This window comes from Procambarus clarkii, chromosome 2 (assembly GCF_040958095.1).
Source record: "Procambarus clarkii isolate CNS0578487 chromosome 2, FALCON_Pclarkii_2.0, whole genome shotgun sequence".
NCBI classification, from domain to species: Eukaryota; Metazoa; Arthropoda; class Malacostraca; order Decapoda; family Cambaridae; genus Procambarus; species Procambarus clarkii.
This window is the reverse complement of record NC_091151.1, coordinates 27,374,963-27,398,265: the sequence shown is the minus strand read 5'-3', so window position 1 is coordinate 27,398,265 and position 23,303 is coordinate 27,374,963. Positions and strand designations below refer to the sequence as shown.

Genomic DNA, 23,303 nt, shown 5'->3' with positions numbered 1-23,303 from the left:
ATGTTTATTGATTCTCATACTGTTGGGCGAGGCGTGTCTTGGAAGTGGAACAGTAGACTTGCGGCTGCTGTGAGGGAAGGACACGCTGGTGCGGCTGCTGTGAGGGAAGGACACGCTGGTGCGGGTGCTGTGAGGGAAGGACACGCTGGTGCGGCTGCTGTGAGGGAAGGACACGCTGGTGCGGCTGCTGTGAGGGAAGGACAGGCTGGTGCGGCTGCTGTGAGGGAAGGACACGCTGGTGCGGCTGCTGTGAGGGAAGGACACGCTGGTGCGGCTGCTGTGAGGGAAGGACAGGCTGGTGCGGCTGCTGTGAGGGAAGGACACGCTGGTGCGGCTGCTGTGAGGGAAGGACACGCTGGTGCGGCTGCTGTGAGGGAAGGACAGGCTGGTGCGGCTGCTGTGAGGAAAGGACACGCTGGTGCGGCTGCTGTGAGGGAAGGACACGCTGGTGCGGCTGCTGTGAGGGAAGGACACGCTGGTGCGGCTGCTGTGAGGGAAGGACACGCTGGTGCGGCTGCTGTGAGGGAAGGACACGCTGGTGCGGCTGCTGTGAGGGAAGGACACGCTGGTGCGGCTGCTGTGAGGGAAGGACACTCTGGTGCGGCTGCTGTGAGGGAAGGACACGCTGGTGCGGCTGCTGTGAGAGAAGGACACGCTGGTGCGGCTGCTGTGAGGGAAGGACACGCTGGTGCTGCTGCTGTGAGGGAAGGACAGGCTGGTGCGGCTGCTGTGAGGGAAGGACAGGCTGGTGCGGCTGCTGTGAAGGAAGGACACGCTGGTGCGGCTGCTGTGAGGGAAGGACACGCTGGTGCGGCTGCTGTGAGGGAAGGACAGGCTGGTACGGCTGCTGTGAGGGAAGGACACGCTGGTGCGGCTGCTGTGAGGGAAGGACACGCTGGTGCGGCTGCTGTGAGGGAAGGACACGCTGGTGCGACTGACATCATGAGTTACCAGTATAACACAACTCTTCTGCTACTGCTTACTGTCCTCAGTGAGGTCTGCTCAGACACCATAACTTCCCAGAGGTTGATGTGGTACCCGGTCAGGGTGCACAACGCCACCTTGGGCGACCCGGCGCATTTCGTGAAGACTGTTACTGCTGAAAGTTTGGTTCACTGTGCCGTCATGGCCAGCCAGACGTCTCCCATCTCCATATTCTGCTACACCCGCCCCACCTGTAACATCCACAGTCTCCAGATCAGCACGTACATCGGCCCGAATTCTGACAGGAGCACCACCAACAACTGCTTCACCTCCGTCCAGCCAGGTTAGCTTTCATGTGCTTATCATCAGTTTGTACTGTACAGGGAGAAGGCAGATGACAGAAGACACATCTAGCACTGCTACAGTCTTAACCGCTACATGAAACATGTAGCTTCATGTATTACTGTATTTTCATGTATTGCTTCCCTATTACTGTTTTGTTTGTGTTTTTCTTGATGGTCTTCGCTGCTCACTTCCTGTATTACCTGCTGTCTTGTCTGCACTACCCACAGCATCGCTGGCTACGTAGAACCTTCCCATAATCACGATAAAGCCACCTGGCCTACAATAATATTGTCTAGTGTTAGGGGAAACATCAATAAAAAACCACCAGTTTACTGGGGCATATCTACACATGACACCGTAACACACACACACACACACACACACACTTATATATATATATGTATATGAATGAAAACTCACACCCCAGAAGTGACTCGAACCCATACTCCCAGAAGCAACGCAACTGGTAACTACAGGGCGCCTTAATCCGCTTGACCATCACGGCCGTCAAAGGAAGTGATAGCCGAGGCTATTTGAGCCACTTCCCCGACGGCAACTCGGATGGTAATCTTGGGCATAGCATTTCACCAAATCACCTCATTCTTTGGGGCACACGTGAGGAACACAAATGCGAACAAACTCACTTCTGGGGTGTGAGTTTTCATTCGCATATAGTCCATATATAGTTTCATTCGCATTTGTGTTCCTCACGTGTGCCCCAATATATATGTGTATATATATATATATATATATATATATATATATATATATATATATATATATATATATATATATATATGTCGTACCTAGTAGCCAAAACGCACTTCTCAGCCTACTATGCAAGGCCTAATTTGCCTAATAAGCCAAGTTTTCATGAATTAATTGCATTTCGACTACCTAACCTACCTAACCTAACCTAACCTAACTTTTATCTACGTTAATATATCTACGTTAATTTTAACTCCAATAAAAAAAATTGACCTCATACATAATGAAATAAGTAGCTTTATCATTTCATAAGAAAAAAATTAGAGAAAATATATTAATTTAGTAAAACTTGGCTTATTAGGCAAATCGGGCCTTGCATAGTAGGCTGAGAAATGCGTTCTGGCTATTAGGTACGACATATATATATATATATATATATATATATATATATATATATATATATATATATATATATATATATATATATATATATATATATACATACCTTTAGACAACCACACACAGCAGGAGACTCGAACCCTGGCCATCAAGATTGCAGGTACGCACTTGTATCCACTACACCATACTCAGATCCCTAAATAGGCACTGATTATGGTGGGTGTGATTGTTTAGAGTTCTATACTTCAAAACTTGTGGTTTAAAGCAAGTATGTGCATTAAGTATGGACACTGTGTTCTCCAATATAACAGGGCTTAATGGAAAACGTGAGTGATCCCTCACAGTCTCATTGCCTGGAGAGGTGAGGATACCTGGGAGTTAAATACCCCAGAATTCCTGTCTCTTTAGGGCTCTGAGTATGGTATAGTGGATACAAGTGCGTACTTGCCATCTTGATGGCCAGGGTTCGAGTCTCCTGGTGAGTGTCGTTGTCTAAAGTTCTATACTTCAAATACTTCAAAACTTGTGGTTTAAAGCAAGTCAGTGCATATATATATATATATATATATATATATATATATATATATATATATATATATATATATATATATATATATATATATATATATATATATATATATATGTCGTACCTAGTAGCCAGAACGCACTTCTCTGCCTACTATGCAAGGCCCGATTTGCCTAATAAGCCAAGTTTTCATGAATTAATGTTTTTTCGACTACCTAACCTACCTAACCTAACCTAACCTAACTTTTTCAGCTACCTAACCTAACCTAACCTATAAAGATAGGTTAGGTTAGGTAGGGTTGGTTAGGTTCGGTCATATATCTGCGTTAATTTTAACTCCAATAAAAAAAATTGACCTCATACATAATAAAATGGGTAGCTTTATCATTTCATAAGAAAAAAATTAGAGAAAATATATTAATTCAGGAAAACTTGGCTAATTAGGCAAATCGGGCCTTGAATAGTAGGCTGAGAAGTGCGTTCTGGCTACTAGGTACAACATATATATATATATATATATATATATATATATATATATATATATATATATATATATATATATATATATATATATATATATGTGTGTGTGTGTGTGTGTGTATATCACGAAAATAAACACGTGATTAAAAATGTGACAAAGTCAGACCACGGAGGAAAAATGAAACAGGAATATCCATAAGTACTTTCGTATATTAAATAGACTCCTTCTGAAGATGTATTTAATATACGAAAGTACTTAAGGATATTCCTGTTTCATATATATATATATATATATATATATATATATATATATATATATATATATATATATATATATATATATATATATATATATATATATATATATATATATAAATATATATAATATATATTGTTATGATAATCTCCTTCAAGAGAGATTTGGTCTGCTTTCCTATCATCATGTTACTTCAGTACATTTACAACATCTAGATACTACAATCAAGTGTAGTACATTTTGCCAGGCGCATACGTATCCGACACTCGCTCTCCACCTCCCCCCTTCGTCGATCACCAAACCACCACTTCCAGCCAGCCCGCTTCTGATTGGTGAATCGACATCTGCACCTCTGCCCCTCTGCACTTCAGCGCCATCTACATAGCCGATGACGGAGCCTGTACCAGCCATTGAATTTAGAATATCCTGTGCTCTCAAAGCTGACACAACCATCTGATTTAGCGGACAGAATTTCTGAAATATTCTCACAAATTTACTCCTTGCACATGAGTGGGGTTTTATATTAAATTTATTTAATTGTATCAATCAAACTACAATATTAAACTACATATATTAGTAAATACATTAGGATGTCTTATCTTATGGTACAGTAGGCTTAGTCCAGCAGGTATAAACAAGGATGATGAGACCAAACAATCCTCGTAGTTGAGACTGGCAGCCACCATGTACTGGTGTACCAAGTAACTGTTCTGCATCCTCTTCTACACCTGTCAAAGGGCACTAGCTGTAAAGCAGGAATTATATATATATGACAGCTTTTTCAGATGAAACATTTATATTAAAAGATAAGGACCAAGGAATAATTACCTGGGTTGGGTCGCTGCCTCTCGTGCTAACTGGTTGGCCCTATATGTAACATATCATTACCTGGCCAGAAAAGGACTAGATAAGAAACGGGTTTCGGTATTACACTTCTCTTGTTTAGATGTTGACTGCGTGTTGATGATGGAAGAAGCACTAATTTGATCTCCATAACATTTCTTCCAAGGGAGAATTATAGGAGCTTAACTCGCTTCAGCGACTCCGGTCTTAAACAATGGGTGACCTTTATCCCACTGACGTTCTGACTCTCTTGTCCAAAATTAAATTAATAACATATTACTGTGTCCCACAGGTAACAACATATTATTATGTCCATCAAGTAACAACAAATTTCCGTGTTCCACAAGTAACAACATTACTGTGTCCCACAAAAAATGTGCTGTTGAGTCCCACAAGTAACAACATATTACCGTGTCCTACAAGTAACACCTTATTCCTGCGTAACACAAGTAACAACATATTACTGTGTCCAAAAATTAAGAACATATTGATGTGTTCCACAGGAAACAACAATTTTCTGTGGTGTCCCACAAGAAGCAACATAATACCGTCTCATACAAGAAACAACATATTACCGTGTCACTTAAATAACAACATATTACTGTTTAACACAAGTAACAACATACTTCTGTGTCCCGACAAGTAACAACAACGTGCTGTTGTGTCCCACAAGTAACAACAACAACGGGCTGTGTTGTCTCACAAGTTACAACAACGGGCTGTGTTGTCTCACAAGTAACAACAACGGGCTGTGTTGTCTCACAAGTAACAACAACGGGCTGTGTTGTCCCACAAGTAACCACAACAACGTACTATGGTGTCTCACAAGTAACAACAACGGGCTGTGTTGTCTCACAAGTAACAACAACGGGCTGTGTTGTCCCACAAGTAACCACAACAACGTACTATGGTGTCTCACAAGTAACAACAACGGGCTGTGTTGTCTCACAAGTAACAACAACGTGTTCTGTTATCCCAGAAGTAAAAGCATTTTACTGAGTCCCACAAGTAACAACATATTACCATGTTCCTCAAGTAACAACACAATAATGTGTCCCACAAGTAATAAAAAAATATTATATCCCTCAAGTAACAAAGATGTACTGTTGTGCCTCACAAGTAACAACATATTACTGTTTAACAGAAGTAAAACCATATTAGTGTGACCCACAAAAAAAAACATATTACTGAGTACCAAAAGTAACAACATATTACTCTGTTCTACCAGTAACAACATATTACTCTGTTCTATCAGTAACAACATATTACTGTGTCCCATAAGTAACAAAATACGACTATGTAACAAAAGTAACAACATTAATGAGTAAAACAAGTAACAACATATTACTGTGTAACACATGTAACATCATATTACTGTGTCCCACAAGTAACAACAACATGCTGTGGTGTCCCACAAGTAACAACAACGTGCTGTGGTGTCCCACAAGTAACAACAACGTGCTGTGGTCTCCCACAAGTAAAAACAACGTGCTATAGTGTCCCACAAGTAACAACAACGTGCTATAGTGTCCCACAAGTAACAACAACATGCTGTGGTGTCCCACAAGTAACAACAACATGCTGTGGTGTCCCACAAGTAACAACAACGTGCTGTGGTCTCCCACAAGTAACAACAACGTGCTATAGTGTCCCACAAGTAACAACAACGTGTTGTAGTGTCCCACAAGTAACAACAACATGCTGTGGTGTCCCACAAGTAACAACAACGTGCTGTGGTGTCCCACAAGTAACAACAACGTGCTATAGTGTCCCACAAGTAACAACAACATGCTGTGGTGTCCCACAAGTAACAACAACGTGCTGTGGTCTCCCACAAGTAACAACAACGCACTGTGGTGTCCCACAAGTAACAACAACATGCTGTGGTCTCCCACAAGTAACAACAACGTGCTGTGGTCTCCCACAAGTAACAACAACGTACTGTGGTGTCCCATAAGTAACAAAAACGTCCTGTGGTGTCCCACAAGTGATAACATAATATTTTTTAACACAAGTAACAACATTTTACAGTATCTCAAAAGCAACAATTTTTAATATGTCCCACTAGTAACAACATAATATTGTGTCCAACAAGTAACACCACGTTACTGAGTCCCACAAGTAACAACATATTACTGTGTCCTACAAGTAACCACATATTTCTGTGTTGACAAGTAAAAATACATTTCTCTGTAACATTAGTAACAACATATTACCGAGTCCCAGAGGTAACAACATATTACAGTGTCCCATAAGTAACAATATATTACTGTGTCCCTCAAATAACCACATTTAATGTGTGAAATGTGTAACAACAGATTACTGTGTCCCACAAGAAAAAACATATAACTGTGTCACACAAGTAATAAAATGTTGCCGTGTCCCACAAGTAACAACATATTTCTGTTTAACACAAGTAACAACATATTCCTGTGTCCCACAAGTAATATCATATTACTGTTTCCTACAAGTAACAACATATTACTCTGTCTCACAAGTAACAACATATTACTCTGTCTCACAAGTAACAACATATTAATGAGTAACACAAGCAAAACATGTTACTTTGTAACAGTAGCAACATGTTACTTTGTAACACTTGTAACAACATATTACTGTGTCTCACAAGTAACAACAACGCGATGTGGTTTCTCACTAGTAACAATATTTTACTGTGTCCCACAAGTATCAGCATATTTCCGTGTCCCACAAGTAACAACATATTACTATGTCCCACAAGTATCAACATATTTCCGTGTTCTACAAGTAACAATATATTACTGTGTCCCCTACAAGTAACAACATATTACCTTGTCCCTCACAAGTAACATCATGTTATTGTGTCCCACAAGTAACAACTTATTACTGTGTCCCACAAGTAACAACATATTACTGTGACCCACAAATAACAACATATTATTTTATCCCACAAGTAACAACAACGTGCTGTGGTGCCCCACAATTAACAACATATTTCTGTGTCCTACAAATATCAACATATTACTTTGTTACACAAGTAACAACATATTACTGTGTCCCACTAGTCACACCATATTACTGTTTAACTTAAGTAACAACATATTACTATGTCCCACTAGTCACACCATATTACTGTTTAACTTAAGTAACAACATATTACTATGTCCCACTAGTCACACCATATTACTGTTTAACTTAAGTAACAACATATTACTATGTCCCACTAGTCACACCATATTACTGTTTTACTTAAGTAACATCATATTACTATGTCCCACTAGTCACACCATATTACTGTTTTACTTAAGTAACATCATATTACTATGTCCCACTAGTCACACCATATTACTGTTTTACTTAAGTAACATCATATTACTATGTCCCACTAGTCACACCATATTACTGTTTTACTTAAGTAACATCATATTACTATGTCCCACTAGTCACACCATATTACTGTTTTACTTAAGTAACATCATATTACTATGTCCCACTAGTCACACCATATTACTGTTCTACTTAAGTAACATTGTAAAAAAAAATTTCTTTGACAATTATCAAAAGAATTAAGTCCTATTGATGTTACGTTAATCGTAACTACCTCGCAAGAGAGGCAGACCTTAAACAGCAAGAGCTGCCAGTGGCAGATATTTAATCTTAAAGCCTAAGATCGTAGGACCGCGGGAGCAAACCGCCAGGCGAAACCACTCGGGTAACACCTGTCACTTAGGTCGCTGGCTCCTCCTAGTTAACAAACTAATAAAGGGTAGCCGACAGATTCTCACTTCTTATTTATAGAAGTGTGGTGCTGTGCAATGGACTCGAGCTTTAGATACAGACTTGATATGAACATAAGCAGGCAAAGCGTTGCAGAACATGAAATGTGGGGCAGTAATATTGGAAAGTTTGACGTAAACGACCGTTTTCTATAACAAGCAATTTATTCACAAAATAACTAAAACTACTACACAGTGACTTTACGTTACTTTACTGTCACTCAAGTGGCACATTCAAGAACAGCTAATCAACAGCCTGATGGACCCACGGTATCCTTATCCCGTCGTCGCTGACTGACTAATGACACTAACTGAACAAAGTGCTGCCCACTGGTGACGCAAGCTTGCAATCAATATTGTCACGGCTTCACCATGAACAAATACTATAATTACAAAACTTGACTGGCGCTCGCTGCTCTCACGAGGTACCAAGTAACAAGGCGGTTAATCCAAGAATGATAACCCCTTATAAAAATCTTACGATAACACTTGTCTCTCAGGACAATCAACAACAAAAGTTACTCTAACTGAATTTAAACAATTACGTTAACACACACGTGTCTCAACGACACTTAAATGGCAGCAATAACTCGTAAATCAATTAATTACATCAACTTAAAAGTCAAGCATTCGGTGAGTAATTCCCAATTAATTACTGAATACTTTCAGTAATTAATTGCCTATTAATTCAGACAAGTATTGACAAAGCCTACTGTCTCTCAACTGACAGTTCACTTCCGGTTATACGACAAGATTACCTTAACGAGGGTAGACTACTGTACCACACACAAGGTTACAAGGCACTCCGTGTAAACAACAACATCAACACCTGGTGAATTCACTAAGTGGCGGCTACTAATTCTCTTTAATTAGCTACGAGTGCTTAATCACTGTCCGCAGACAGAGTCTGATCAGTCCAACGAATTACAGCAGCTGTCACAACCTGTCCTCTTAAAAAGAACGTCGCTTTTGGCCGTTTGCCCGTATGGCCGAATTTGGACGTAATTTGAAAATAAAAAAAAAATTAAAATAAATTTGGGATTTTTTTTTTCAACAACAGTAAGTTAAGGGTCCTCTGATAGGTTAGGTGGGCAGGAAATTCTGATAAAGTTCCAAAACGTTATGAAAAACGTTAATTTAAAGTGTCCTCTTATAACCTCTGCACGTACGCCGGCCGACTCAAATAGAAAACAGAACAGAACGTCACTTTTGTGAGTCGATTTCATTTCAAATTACGTCCAAATTTAGCCATATCGCGCATACAAGCCAAAAGTGACGTTATTTTTAAGAGGACGGGTTGTAATTACAGCGCAATTGACTCCGATCATAACAGACCGTCAACCCCTTACGTTAATCAATCAATTAACGACAGCTCATTAAATCGTTAACACTATGTTAGTCTTCACTTGACAATTCCTCCACTGCGTGAACTTCACTGTGACTGTTGCCGTTACACGTCTCTACGTTAATCACAACAATGTTCAACGAAACAAGTGACCTCGTTAAGTAAATCGTGACCCCCGGTGACGTTAACTGACTTTAATTCTCACGGAATCCTTCACAGTACACAACGCCTTCCACCAAGGGCAAACTTGTCTACGGTTTACACACGGTACAACACAGTACATCACAGTACATCCTTGCCAATCACGGCAAAACTTATAAATGACTTCCCCCCAGTAAATTATCCACCAATAATTCACACTTTACCACAACACAACAGTAAAATAAGCGCTGGCCAATATAATAATGGAAATTATTTATAACCAAGGGAAACCTTCCTGTTACCACTTTCACTGCTGAAAAAGGGAATCAAATTACAGCGAATTACATACGCGGCACATAGAGAAAATAGAAGCAAATAACTCACTTTACTCTACCTCTGAATGTGTCACTAGGTGTCCTCACACACATCAAAATCACAGTTGGGCCCAACCTCAACTTGATGACAGCAAACAGGGTAAACTCACACGTCTCCAATTCCCATTCACCTCACCAGGTGGTCACAGGGACAGAGGACAGACGGAACACTGGGGGCAAACCCAGCTTCAGAGTTTTATTACCCAAAACGGAAACAGTATACTTACATCAATCTCGCGGGCCCGCCACACACACTCACTCACATACACGTCACCCTACTCCCCCTGCTGCTGCTGGATGATGACGTAGGCGTCCTCACTTCCTACACGTGGTCAGTTGGAGCACAGGGTCCTAGACCACGGGGTTAGCTCCACACACAGATACCAGGTGGCGCGAACACGCCGGCTGGCTTAGGCAGACCAGGGTGCGCGCACAACAGATGAGATGCAATACCACGCCCTTCCACTTGATACGGTACCCCAGGATACGATGGTACACGGTGTTACACTGTACTCGAAACCCGAGACGGAGTCCTTCACTTTTCCTTTGTAATTCCTCAGAATTAGAACTTTTAAGGTTTCTCTCATAACACTGAAACCTTCTCTAGCACGTCTCACTGCAGTACCTTCAAGCACAGATACGATAGACGGCGGATGACACTTTCGTAGCCCGATAATTAACAGCCTCACTCAGTCCAGTTGCTCTGAGATGGCGTCCCACAAGCACGCGGCTAGATGACAAGTTCACACTGGCTCGGTACATGCACCTCTCTGAACTACCGGATTCTTACGGACGGCACACGGAAAGATAGCAAGACGATAGACGTGACTTTAGTAACATTGCAGGCGGTATTTTCCGATGCTTGGCCTAGCTCGGCAACAGGGGAACAGGGAAAAGTTCCGGCGACGAAATGAAGGAAATGTTCGCCCAGTTTCTGGAGGACATCAAGAGTGAGATGCAGGAAATGAAGAATGAAATAAGCAACCTAAAACGAGAGCTGACAGCAGCAAAGGAGGAGATTAGAGCCCTCAAAGAGAACAGTATCGATGCTGAGACTCAGATAACCACCCAGGGAGAAGGTGGTAAAAGTACTTTGGAAGAGAATGCAACATTTGCAGAAATGCTAAAAAACAACAACTCTGAAGTAATGTTTGCAGTGATGGAGGTAGCCATGAAAGCAGCCACCTCACAGGAAGCGGCATGCTCCACTAGCCAGCTGCTGGAAAGGAAAAGAGCAGCGGTAGCTGTAGGTATTAAAGAGCAGGAAGGCTCTAATAGGAAAGAGTGGAATGATAAGGACAAAGCGGCAGTGAATGAAATACTGAAGACACTTGACATGGAAGGGCCTGAGCATAGCTTTGAGAAGGTTTTCAGGCTAGGCTGGTACAAAAAAGATCGAGACCGTGTGTTAAAGATACTGTTTGCAAATGAGAACACAAAGGACACGATTCTAACAAAGAAAAGCCACCTGCAACATGTGGGGGAATTCAAAAATGTATTCCTCTAGAGGGACATGACGAGGGAGGAGAGGGCCATAGTGGCAGAAGCAAGGAAGAAGCGCAGGGCGAGAGGGGAAAACCAGGAAACCACAGCTCCCAACACATCACCCCCAGAGGCGAGGGGGGTACCCACAACCAGCTACCCAGTAACATCAGCGGGGAGGGCAACCCCTCCACCCTCCTCCGCACAGAAAACCCCCCTTTCCTTCCTGTCCTCCCTCCCCGTTCACCCCATACCCTCCCTGTCCTTCCCCCTTCACTTGACCCCCACCCCTCATCCCAGAATCCTCTGCAACCCTGGTATCCACCTCACAAATCCTCACACCCATGGCACAGCTTCCTCCACCAGCAGAACATTCACCAAGGAAGAGATTTGAGAAGGGACAGAAGAAAGTGAGCCTCAAGGCAATGTACACTAACATAGACGGTATTACAAATAAAGCAAATGAACTTGGAGAATGGGTAATAGAGGAAAACCCAGACATAATAGCTTTCACAGAAACAAAGCTGACGAAAACAGTAACAAATGCAGTGTTCCCACAGACTATTATGTTATGAGGAAGGAGTGAGAAGGAAGAGGTGGGGGTGGTGTAGCTCTGCTGGTAAGAAAAGGCTGGGATTTCGAGGAGTTGGTTGTTCAGGGATGTGAAGGTTTCAGTGACTACATAATAGGAATAATAACAACTGGAGGGCAAAAAATTATAGTCATAGTCATATATAATCCACCACCAAATGACAGAAGACCCAGACAGGAATATGATAGAAACAATATGGCCACCATTAACATAATGGAGAGAGCAGCTTCTGTTGCTAGCAGGAATGGATCTGGACTACTAATCATGGGAGACTTCAACCATGGGAAGATAGATTGGGAGAACAGAGACCCACATGGAGGGCCAGAAACATGGAGATCTAAGCTGCTGGACGTGGCAACAAGAAACTTTCTAAGCCAGCACATCAAGGATCCAACAAGAATGAGAGGAGAGGATGAACCACCAATGCTTGATCTGATATTTACCCTAAATGAGTGGGATATAAGGGAAGTCAAGATGGAAGCGCCCTTGGGAATGAGTGATCACAGTGTACTGAACTTTGAGTACCTGGTAGAGCTAGGAATTATCCCCCTCCAAAAACTAGGAAACAAAAGGCTGGCATACCGAAAGGGAAATTATGAGACGAGAAGCTTCCTAAGGGAAATACCTTGGGACACAGACCTCATAGCTAAGTCTGTACAAGATATGATGGACTATGTCACCCAAAAGTGTCAGGAGGCAGTAAGCAGATACATCCCGGCCCAAAAGGAAAAATCCGAGAAGCAAAAGAAGAATCCATGGTATAATAGGGCATGTATGGAAGCAAATGTACTGAACAAAAGGGGGTGGAAGAACTTCCGGAATAACAGAACACCAGAAAGCAGAGAGAGATACCAGAGAACCAGGAATGAGTATGTCAGGGTGAGAAGAGGAGCAGAGAAAAGTTATGAAAATGATACAGCAAACAAAGCCAAGACCGAACCAAAGCTACTCCACAGTCATATCAGAAGGAAAACAACAGTGAAAGAACAGGTAGTGAAACTTAGAACAGGCGAGGATAGGTATACAGAGAATGACAAAGAGGTGTGGGATGAACTCAACAAGAGGTTCCAAGAGGTCTTCATAACAGAAGAAGGTGAGGTCACTGTGCTAGGAGAAAGGGAAGTAAACCAGGCGGCCTTGGAAGAGTTTGAAATTACGAGAGAGGAGGTAAAGAGACAGCTGCTGGACCTGGATGTTAAAAAGGCTGTTGGTCCAGACGGGATCTCGCCATGGGTACTGAAAGAGTGTGCAGAGGCACTTTGCTTGCCACTCTCCATAGTGTATAGTAGGTCACTGGAGACGGGAGACCTACCAGAAGTATGGAAGACGGCGAATGTGGTCACAATATACAAAAAGGGCGACAGGCAAGAGGCACTGAACTACAGGCCAGTGTCCTTAACTTGTATACCATGCAAGGTGATGGAGAAGATCGTGAGAAAAAACCTGGTAGCACATCTGGAGAGAAGGGACTTCGTGACAAATCGACAACATGGGTTCAGAGAGGGTAAATCTTGCCTGACTGGCTTAATAGAATTCTATGACCAGGTAACACAAATTAAGCAAGAAAGAGAGGGCTGGGCGGACTGCATTTTCTTGGATTGTCGGAAAGCCTTTGACACAGTACCGCATAAGAGGCTAGTACATAAGCTGAAGAGACAGGCAGGTGTAGCTGGTAAGGTGCTCCAGTGGATAAGGGAGTACCTAAGCAATAGGAAGCAGAGAGTTACGGTAAGGAGTGAGACCTCCGATTGGCGTGAAGTCACCAGCGGAGTCCCACAGGGCTCTGTACTCGGTCCTATCTTGTTTCTGATATATGTAAATGATCTCCCGGAGGGTATAGATTCATTTCTCTCAATGTTTGCGGACGATGCCAAAATTATGAGAAGAATTAAGACAGAAGAGGACTGTTTGAGGCTTCAAGAAGACCTAGACAAACTGCAGGAATGGTCGAACAAGTGGTTGTTAGAGTTTAACCCAACCAAATGTAATATAATGAAGATAGGTGCAGGGAGCAGGAGGCCAAATACAAGGTATTATCTGGGAGAGGAAATTCTTCAGGAGTCAGAGAAAGAAAAAGACTTGGGAGTTGATATCGCGCTAGACCTGTCTCCTGCAGCACATATCAAGAGGATAACATCAGCGGCATATGCCAGGCTGGCCAACATACGAACGGCATTCAGAAATTTGTGTAAAGAATCATTCAGAACTTTGTATACCACATATGTCAAGCCAATCCTGGAGTATGCAGCCCCAGCATGGAGTCCATATATAGTCAAGGATAAGACTAAACTGGAAAAAGTTCAAAGATTTGCCACCAGACCAGTACCCGAGTTGAGAGGTATGAGCTACAAGGAGAGACTACGGGAATTAAACCTCACTTCGCTGGAAGACAGAAGAGTTAGGGGGGACATGATCACCACATTCAAGATTCTCAAGGGAATTGATAGGGTAGATAAAGACAGGCTATTTAACACAAGGAGCACACGCACAAGGGGACACAGGTGGAAACTGAGCGCCCAAATGAGCCACAGAGATATTAGAAAAAAACTTTTTTAGTGTCAGAGTGGTTGACAAATGGAATGCATTAGGAAGTGATGTGGTGGAGGCTGACTCCATACACAGTTTCAAGTGTAGATATGACAGAGCCCAATAGGCTCAGGAATCTGTACACCTGTTGATTGACAGTTGAGAGGCGGGACCAAAGAGCCAGAGCTCAACCCCCGCAAGCACAACTAGGTGAGTACACACACACACACACACACACACACACACACACACACGCACACGCACACGCACACACACACACACACACACACACACACACACACACACACACACACACACACACACACACACACACACACACACACACACACACACACACACACACACACACACACACACACACACACGAACTCACTGCCTCAGTCCGCCCAGAGGATAAGAGTGAGGGTAAGAGATACTACACTCCCTCACTGCACCCGCACCGCGAAATACCAATCTCGCTATCCTCAAAGCTATACACACTTCTGGGATATGCCACACTTGATTGTGCCACAAATGATTGGATAATCACTCCAAATCAGCTTAATACTTAATACACCTGACTTAATACACAAGCTTATGCGATATACAGTCTTCCCACAAACTGTTTAACCAATAATTCCTTCCTAAATGTTGCACATGACCACTGACAGGCACTCTTATCACTGCCATTCCTTGGTATGATGCATGTGGTCCCAGCGTCTCCGGAACCGTCGTTTGGTGTCGTTAATCCTTCTTCCAGTACTGTTCATAAACGGCTGTTCCACGGAAGTTCACCAATGATACGGCACTTGGCTTGTTTCGCGGATACAGCAAGTACTCTACTTCTAGACATAGAATTGACCGGCTGACCCTGAGCGCATAGGGAGAGCAAGGTCCTCCTCCGGTGTCTGAAGTTCGAATGCCAGCACATACCACCCCAGGCAAACGCCTGGACACCGCGACGTCATTCCATCTTAGCCAATCAGAGCCATAAGCCTCTTCCGCCAAATCCACGCTCTCTCCTGATTCGACTCGGCAGCACCCGCTCCTCGTGACGTGGCGGCTAGTACCACCCGCTTCAAAGACACTGTCCTGCTGTCTGAGAAGAGTTTTGGGGGATTGTGGTCAGGCCTCACAATGGTTAGATGGTACCCTACTCCTGGTAACTGAGTCCTGCATTCTTCATTGCAGCCGACTCACGTGACGAAGGTCACAACTGTTGACCTCATTGCATTCCTCACGTTGTACCGAGTGCTTTGATCTCAAACTTGGGCAACTCTGGATACCAAATAACGGAGTTGCCTGCTGCATGCACCCATGTTTGCCTTGCAAGCAATGAGTTAGGGCTCTGAGAGAACACTTTCTCACACTAACAAGCAACAACATGCTATGGCGTCCCTCAAGTAAATATAATATGCTATGATTCCCATAAGTAACAACAGTATGTTATTGTGTCCCAAATCTGCACAGTAAAATAACAACGTACTGGAGTGAACGACATGGAAGAAAATGCAGAATAGAACCAGTGAAGAGCAGAGGTGCCATGGGCACAATCAGAGAACACTGTATGAACATCGGAGGTCCGTGGTTCTTCAACGTCCTACCAGCGAGCAACAGAAATATTACAGGAACAACCGTGGACATCTTCAAGAGGTAACTAGATTGTTTCCTTCAAGGAGTGCCGGACCAACCGGGCTGTGGTGGGTATGTGGGCCTGCAGGCCGCTCCAAGCAACAGCCTGCTGGACCAAACCCTCACAAGTCAAGTCTGGCCCCGGGCCGGGCTTGGGGAGTAAAAGAACTCCCAGAACCCCATCAACCAGGTAAGTAACACCAATGTGCTATAGTGTCCCATAAGAAAAAAGCAGACTGGGGTGTCTCACAAATAGTAGAAATGCTTTATGGTGCTTCCCAGGTAACTGCAATATGATATGGTGTCTAACAAGTAACAATATCGTTATATGGTGTCTAATAAGACTCTGGAATATGATATGGTAGTATTTTTCCTCTTTCTTCTGTTGAGTCATGAAGGAAGCCGTTCTAGCGTAAAAGAGGGCTGTTACGATCACAGTCTTGAACCCGTAGGTGCGGGGCTCGGTCGGCCACCTCCTGGTGCTCTTGCGGCCCAAGCTCTGCTTCAGGAGGCTAGCTTCATTCTTTCTCTTGTTGAGGTGCTTCTTCTTCGGGCCCGATCACGGCGGTCTCCGGATTTGGAGTCCTTGTGCCTTCTTTTACCAACCTCGAGACAAACTCTGGAGCTGGAGCCACGAGGGGAGTTCATTGTTGCCTTAAATCTCGTTCTGGCAGTTCCTGCGACGGCGCTGGAACCAATCGTAACGCCGTTTGCCTTTCTACTGGAGACTTTCGGCACCGTGGAGAGAGGAGACCTGCTGCATGGATGACAGCTTTTTCCTCGTATCAACCTACCTTGGCTTTGACCTGCAGAGGTCACTGCAGACAGACAACCAGAGCGCAACTGCATACTCTCCTGAGACTGGTGGAGGCCTGCTACTCACAAGTAACAATATCGAGTTATGGTGTCCAAAATATTTAAACAAAGCCTTATGCTGTGCAACAAATAACAAAAAGTCTTGTGATGGCTGATAAATAACTACAGCATCCAGTGGCATCCACACAAGAGCGTCTTCTTGTGTCTAAAATGTAACGTCCTACGGTGTCCAGCAAGTGACACACTGTCTTATGGTGTCCAGCAGGTGACACACTTTCTTAAGGTGTCCAGCAGGTGACACACTTTCTTATGGTGTCCAGCAAGTGACACACTGTCTTATGGTGTCCAGCAGGTGACACACTTTCTTATGGTGTCCAGCAGGTGACACACTATATCATAGTGTCTAGCAAGTGACACACTATCTTATGGTGTCCAGCAAGTGACTACACTGTCTTATGGTGTCAAGCAAGTGACACACTATATCATAGTGTCTAGCAAGTAACACACTATCTTATGGTGTCCAGCAAGTGACACACTATCTTATGGTGTCCAGCAAGTGACTTCACTATCTTAAGGTGTTCAGCAAGGGACAACACTATCTTATGATGTCCAGGAAGTGATAACACTATCTTATGGTGTCCAGCAAGTGACTACACAATCTTATGGTGTCCAGCAAATGACTACACTATCTTATGGTGTCCAACAAGTAACAACACTATCTTTTGGTGTCCAGCAAGTGACTACACAATCTTATGGTGTACAGCAAGTAACTACACAATCTAATGGTGTCCAGCAAGTGACTACACTATCTTATGGTGTCCAACAAGTAACAACACTATCTTTTGGTGTCCAGCAAGTGATAACACTATCTTATGGTGTCCAGCAAGTGACACACTATCTTATGGTGTTCAACAATTGACAACAATATCTTATGGTGTCCAGCAAGTGACTGCACTATCGTATGGTGTCCAACAAGTAACAACACTATCTTTTGGTGTCCAGTAAGTGATAACACTATCTTATGGTGTCCAGCCAGTGACTACAATATCTTATTATGTCCAGCAAGTGACTACACTATCTTATAGTGTCCAGCAAGTGACCACAATATCTTATGGTGTCCAACAAAGGACAACACTATCCTATGGTGGCCAGCAAGTGACAACAATATCTTATGGTGTCCAGCAAGTGACTGCACTATCTTATGGTGTCTAGCAAGTGACTACACTATCTTATGGTGTCCAGTTAGTGACTACACAATCTTATGGTGTCCAGCAAGTAACTACACAATCTTATGGTGTCCAGCAAGGGAAAACACTATCTTATGGTGTCCAGCAAGTGACTGCACTCTCTTATGGTGTCCAGCAAGTGACTGCACTATCTTATGGTGTCCAGCAAGTGACTACACTATCTTTTGGTGTACAGCAAGTAACTACACAATCTTATGGTGTACAGCAAGGGAAAACACTATCTTATGATGTCCAGCAAGTGACAATACAGAGGGAGGGGGGGGGGAGAGCTGGAAGGAGCCGGTCGGCCGAGCGGACAGCACGCTGGACTTGTGATTCTGTTGTCCTGGGTTCGATTCCAGGCGCCAACGAGAAACAATGGGAAGAGTTTCTTTCACCCTATGCCCATGTTACCTAGCAGTAAAATCGGTACCTGGGTGTTAGTCAGCTGTCACGGGCTGCTTCCTAGGGGTGGAGGCCTGGTCGAGGACCGGGCCGCGGGGACACTAAAAAGCCCCGAAATCATCTCAAGATAACCCTCATGATAACACAATCTTATGGTGTCCAGGAAGTCACTACACAATCTTATGGTGTCCAGCAAGTAACTACACAATCTTATGGTGTCCAGCCAGTGACTACAATATCTTATTTTGTCCAGCTAGTGACTACAATATCTTATTTTGTCCAGCTAGTGACTACACTATCTTATGGTGTCCAGCAAGTTACTATACTATCTTATGGTGTCCAGCAAGTTACTATACTATCTTATGGTGTACAGCAAGTAACTACACAATCTTATGGTGTCCAGCAAGTGACTACACTATTTTTTGGTGTCCAGCAAGTGACTACACTATTTTTTGGTGTCCAGCAAGTGATAACACTATCTTATGGTGTCCAGCCAGTGACTACAATATCTTATTATGTCCAGCAAGTGACTACACTATCTTATAGTGTCCAGCAAGTGACCACAATATCTTATGGTGTCCAACAAAGGACAACACTATCCTATGGTGGCCAGCAAGTGACAACAATATCTTATGGTGTTCAGCAAGTGACTGCACTATCCTATGGTGTCCAGCAAGTGACTACTCTATCTTATAGTGTCCAGCAAGTGACAACACTATCTTATAGTGTCCAGCAAGAGACTACACTATCATATGGTGTCCAGCCAATAACAACAATATCTTATAGTGTCCAGTTAGTGATTACACAATCTTATGGTGTCCAGCAAGTGACTACACTATCCTATGGTGTCCAGCAAGTGACACACAATCTTATGGTGTCTAGCAAGTGACACACTATCTTATGGTGTCCAGCAAGTGACTACGCAATCTTATGGTGTCCAGCAAGTGACACACTATCATATGGTGACCAGCAAGTGACTACTCTATCTTATGGTGTCCAGCGAGTGACACATTATCTTATGGTGTCCAGCAAGTGACTTCACAATCTTATGGTGTCCAGCAAGTGACTTCACAATCTTATGATGTCCAGCAGGTGACTACACTATCGTATGGTGTCCAACAAGTATGAATAATATCTTATGGTGTCCAGCAAGGGAAAACACTATCTTATGGTGTCCAGCAAGTGACACACTATCTTATGGTGTCCAGCAAGGGAAAACACTATCTTATGGTGTCCAGCAAGTGACAACACAGAGGGAGGGGGGGGGGGAGAGCTAGAGGGAGCCGGTTGGCCGAGCGGACAGCATGCTGGACTTGTGATCCTGTTGTCCTGGGTTCGATCCCAGGCGCCGGCGAGAAACAATGGGAAGAGTTTCTTTCACCCTATGCCCCCTGTTACCTAGCAGTAAAATCGGTACCTGGGTGATAGTCAGCTGTCACGGGCTGCTTCCTGGATGTGGAGGCCTGGTCGAGGACCGGGCCGCGGGGACACTAAAAAGCCCCGAAATTATCTCAAGATAACCTCAAGATAACACAATCTTATGGTGTCCAGGAAGTGACTTCACAATCTTATGGTGTCCAGCAAGTCTCTACACTATCTTATGGTGTCCAGCAAGTCACTACACTATCTTATGGTGTCCAGCAAGTCACTAGACTATTTTATGGTGTCCAGCTACTACACTATCTACACTATCTTATGGTGTCCAGCTACTACACTATCTTAAGGGGTCCAACAAGTAAGAACAATATCTTATTTTGTCCAGCTAGTGACTACACTATCTTATGGTGTCAAGCTAGTGAAAACACTCTTATGGTGTTCAACAAGTAACAACAAACTTCCAATAGTTTCCAAAAGGTAATAACAACGTCCTGTTGTCTCCAACAACCTACATCAACGTGCTATACTGGCCAATAAATAAAAAGAACATGGTATGTGTCAGGAGACATATTTTTCCTGCTCTCTCGTGCACTGAATGAAGTACGAAATTGCATAGTGCACCAGTGATGTGCACTGTGATTCAACTTTCTGAATATAACTTTTTCACAGTCGTGTTGGGTGTCGTTGGACAGTCCATGACATTTGCTAGCCATTGATGTCATTTTGATCGCTGTATCAGGTCTGTGAAGGAAATTACAGGAGGGAGTTGATTCCAGGGAAATTTTGTACAAGTCAAGTGTAGAGAGGGAGGTATGGGGGGGTTAACGGCCGTAGACCACCCCCCTATCACGTGTCCACCTCGTGTGAGAAGGGGTAGCGTCATGGGGCAGGTGCGCCATTGGCTAAGGGCCTGGGCCTCAGAAATGCTGAACCGTGATTGGCCAAGACGCTGAGGGGTACCGCATGGTACCCCAGGCATAGTGTTGGCGGGAAAAGACATTCTTACCTAGAACGTTGCTTGGGGAGGCCACCATTTCCCGTGCTAGGCCAAGCATCGGGAAATACCGCCTGCAACGTTACTCAAGTCACCCATTCATCTTGCTATCTTTCCGTGTGCCGTGCGTAAGAATCCGGTAATCGGAAAGGGGCTTGTACCGAACCGTGTGAACTTGTCATCTAGCCGCGTAATTGTGGGACGCCATCTTAGAGTGACTGGACTGAGTGAGGCGTTAATTATCGGGCTACGAAAGTGTCATCTGCCGTCTATCGTATCTGTGTTTGAAGGTACTACTGTGAGACGTGCTAGAGAAGGTTTCAGTGTTATGAGAGAAACCTTAAAAGTTCTAATTCTGAAGAACAGTGAAGGACTCCGTCTCGGGTCTTGTGTACCGTGTAACACCGTGTACCGTCGTATCCTGGGGTACCGTTTCAAGTGGAAGGGCGTGGTACTGCATCCCTGCTGTTGTGCGCGCACCCTGGCCTGCCTAAGCTGGTGTGTCTGCACCACCCTGGTCTCTGTGTGTGGAGCTAACCCCGTGGTCTAGGACCCTGTGCTCCACCTGACCACGTGTAGGAAGTGAGGACGCCTACGTCATCATCCAGCAGCAGCAGTGGAAGTGTGATTGACGTGTATGTGTGAGTGCGAGAAGGTTGCGGGCCCGCATGATTGATGTAAGTACACTGTTTCCGTTTGGGTAATAAAACTCTGAAGCTGGGTTTGCCCCCAGTGTTCCGTCTGTCCTCTGTCCCTGTGACCACCTGGGGAGGTGAATGGGAATTGGAGACGTGTGAGTCTACCCTGTTGCCGACATCAAGTTGAGGTTGGGGCCCAACTGTGATTTTTGACGTGTGTGAAGACACCTAGTGACACATTCAGAGGTAGAGTAAAGTGAGTTACTTGCTTCTATTTTTTCTATGTGCCGCGTATGTATTCCTGTAATTTGATTCCCTTTTTCAGCAGTGAAAAGTGGTAACAGGGAGATTTCCCTTGGTTATATATTTTATTGTTGTGTTGTGGTAAAGTGTGAATTATTGGTGGATAATTTACTGGGGGAAGTCATTTACAAGTTTTGCCGTGAGTGGCAAAGATATACTGTGTTGTACTGTGATGTACTGTGTTGTACCATGTGTAAACCGTAGACAAGTTTGTCCTTGGTGGAAGGCGTTGTGTACTGTGAAGGATTCCGTGAGAATTAAAGTCAGTTAACGTCACCGGGAGTCGCGATTTACTTAACGAGGTCACTTGTTCGTTGAACATTATTGTGATTAACGTAGGGACGTGTAAAGGCAACAGTCACAGTGAAGTTCACGCAGTGGAGGAATTGTCAAGTGAAGACTAACGTAGTGTTAACGTTTTAACGAGCTGTCGTTAATTGAGTGATTAACGTAAGGGGTTGACGGTCTGTTATGATCGGAGTCAATTGCACTGTAATTAAGCTGCTGTAATTCGTTGGACTGATCAGATCTGTCTGCGGACAGTGATTAAGCACTCGTAGCTAATTAAAGAGGATTAGTAACCGCCACTTAGTGAATTCACCAGGTGTTGATGTTGTTGTTTACACGGAGTGTCTTGTAACCTTGTGTGGTACAGTACTCTACCCTCGTTAAGGTAATCTTGTCATAAGACCAGAAGAGAACTGTCAGTTGAGAGACAGTAGGCTTTGTCAATACTGGTCTGAATTAATAGCCTGTTGTATTCAGTAATTAATTGGGAATTACTCACCGAATGCTTGAGTTTCATGTTGATGTAATTAATTGATTTACGAGTTATTGCTGCCATTTAAGTGTCGTTGAGACATGTGTGTGTTAACGTAATTGTTTAAATTCAATTAGAGTAACTTTTGTTTTGATTGTCCTGAGAGACAAGTGTTAACGTAAGATTTTTTATATGGGGTTATCATTCTTGGATTAACCGCCTTGTTACTTGGTACCTTGTTGAGGGCAGCAAGCGCCAGTCAAGTCTTTGTGATTATAGTATTGGTCACCGTGAAGCCGTGACAATATTGATTGCAAGCTTGCGTCACCAGTCGGCACCACTGTGTTCAGTTAGTGTCATTAGTCAGCCAGCAACGATGGGATAAGGATACGGTAGGTCCATCAGGCTGTTGATTAGCTGTTATTGAATGTGCCACTGGAGTGACAGTAAAGTAAC

The 23,303-nt window shown here is 43.6% G+C and overlaps 1 protein-coding gene across 1 annotated transcript; it reads left to right on the top strand.

The window, feature by feature from the left end:
• Positions 1-1,272, top strand: LOC138366088 (skin secretory protein xP2-like). The gene has a single exon (XM_069326822.1). It carries the CDS (start codon positions 1-3, stop codon positions 1,270-1,272), a length of 1,272 nt encoding a protein of 423 aa, XP_069182923.1.
• The last annotated feature ends 22,031 nt before the right edge of the window (positions 1,273-23,303 follow it).

Coding starts and splice junctions, on each gene's coding strand:
- LOC138366088 (XM_069326822.1), top strand. CDS start 1: ATGTTTATTGATTCTCATACTGTTGGGCGAGGCGTGTCTTGGAAGTGG.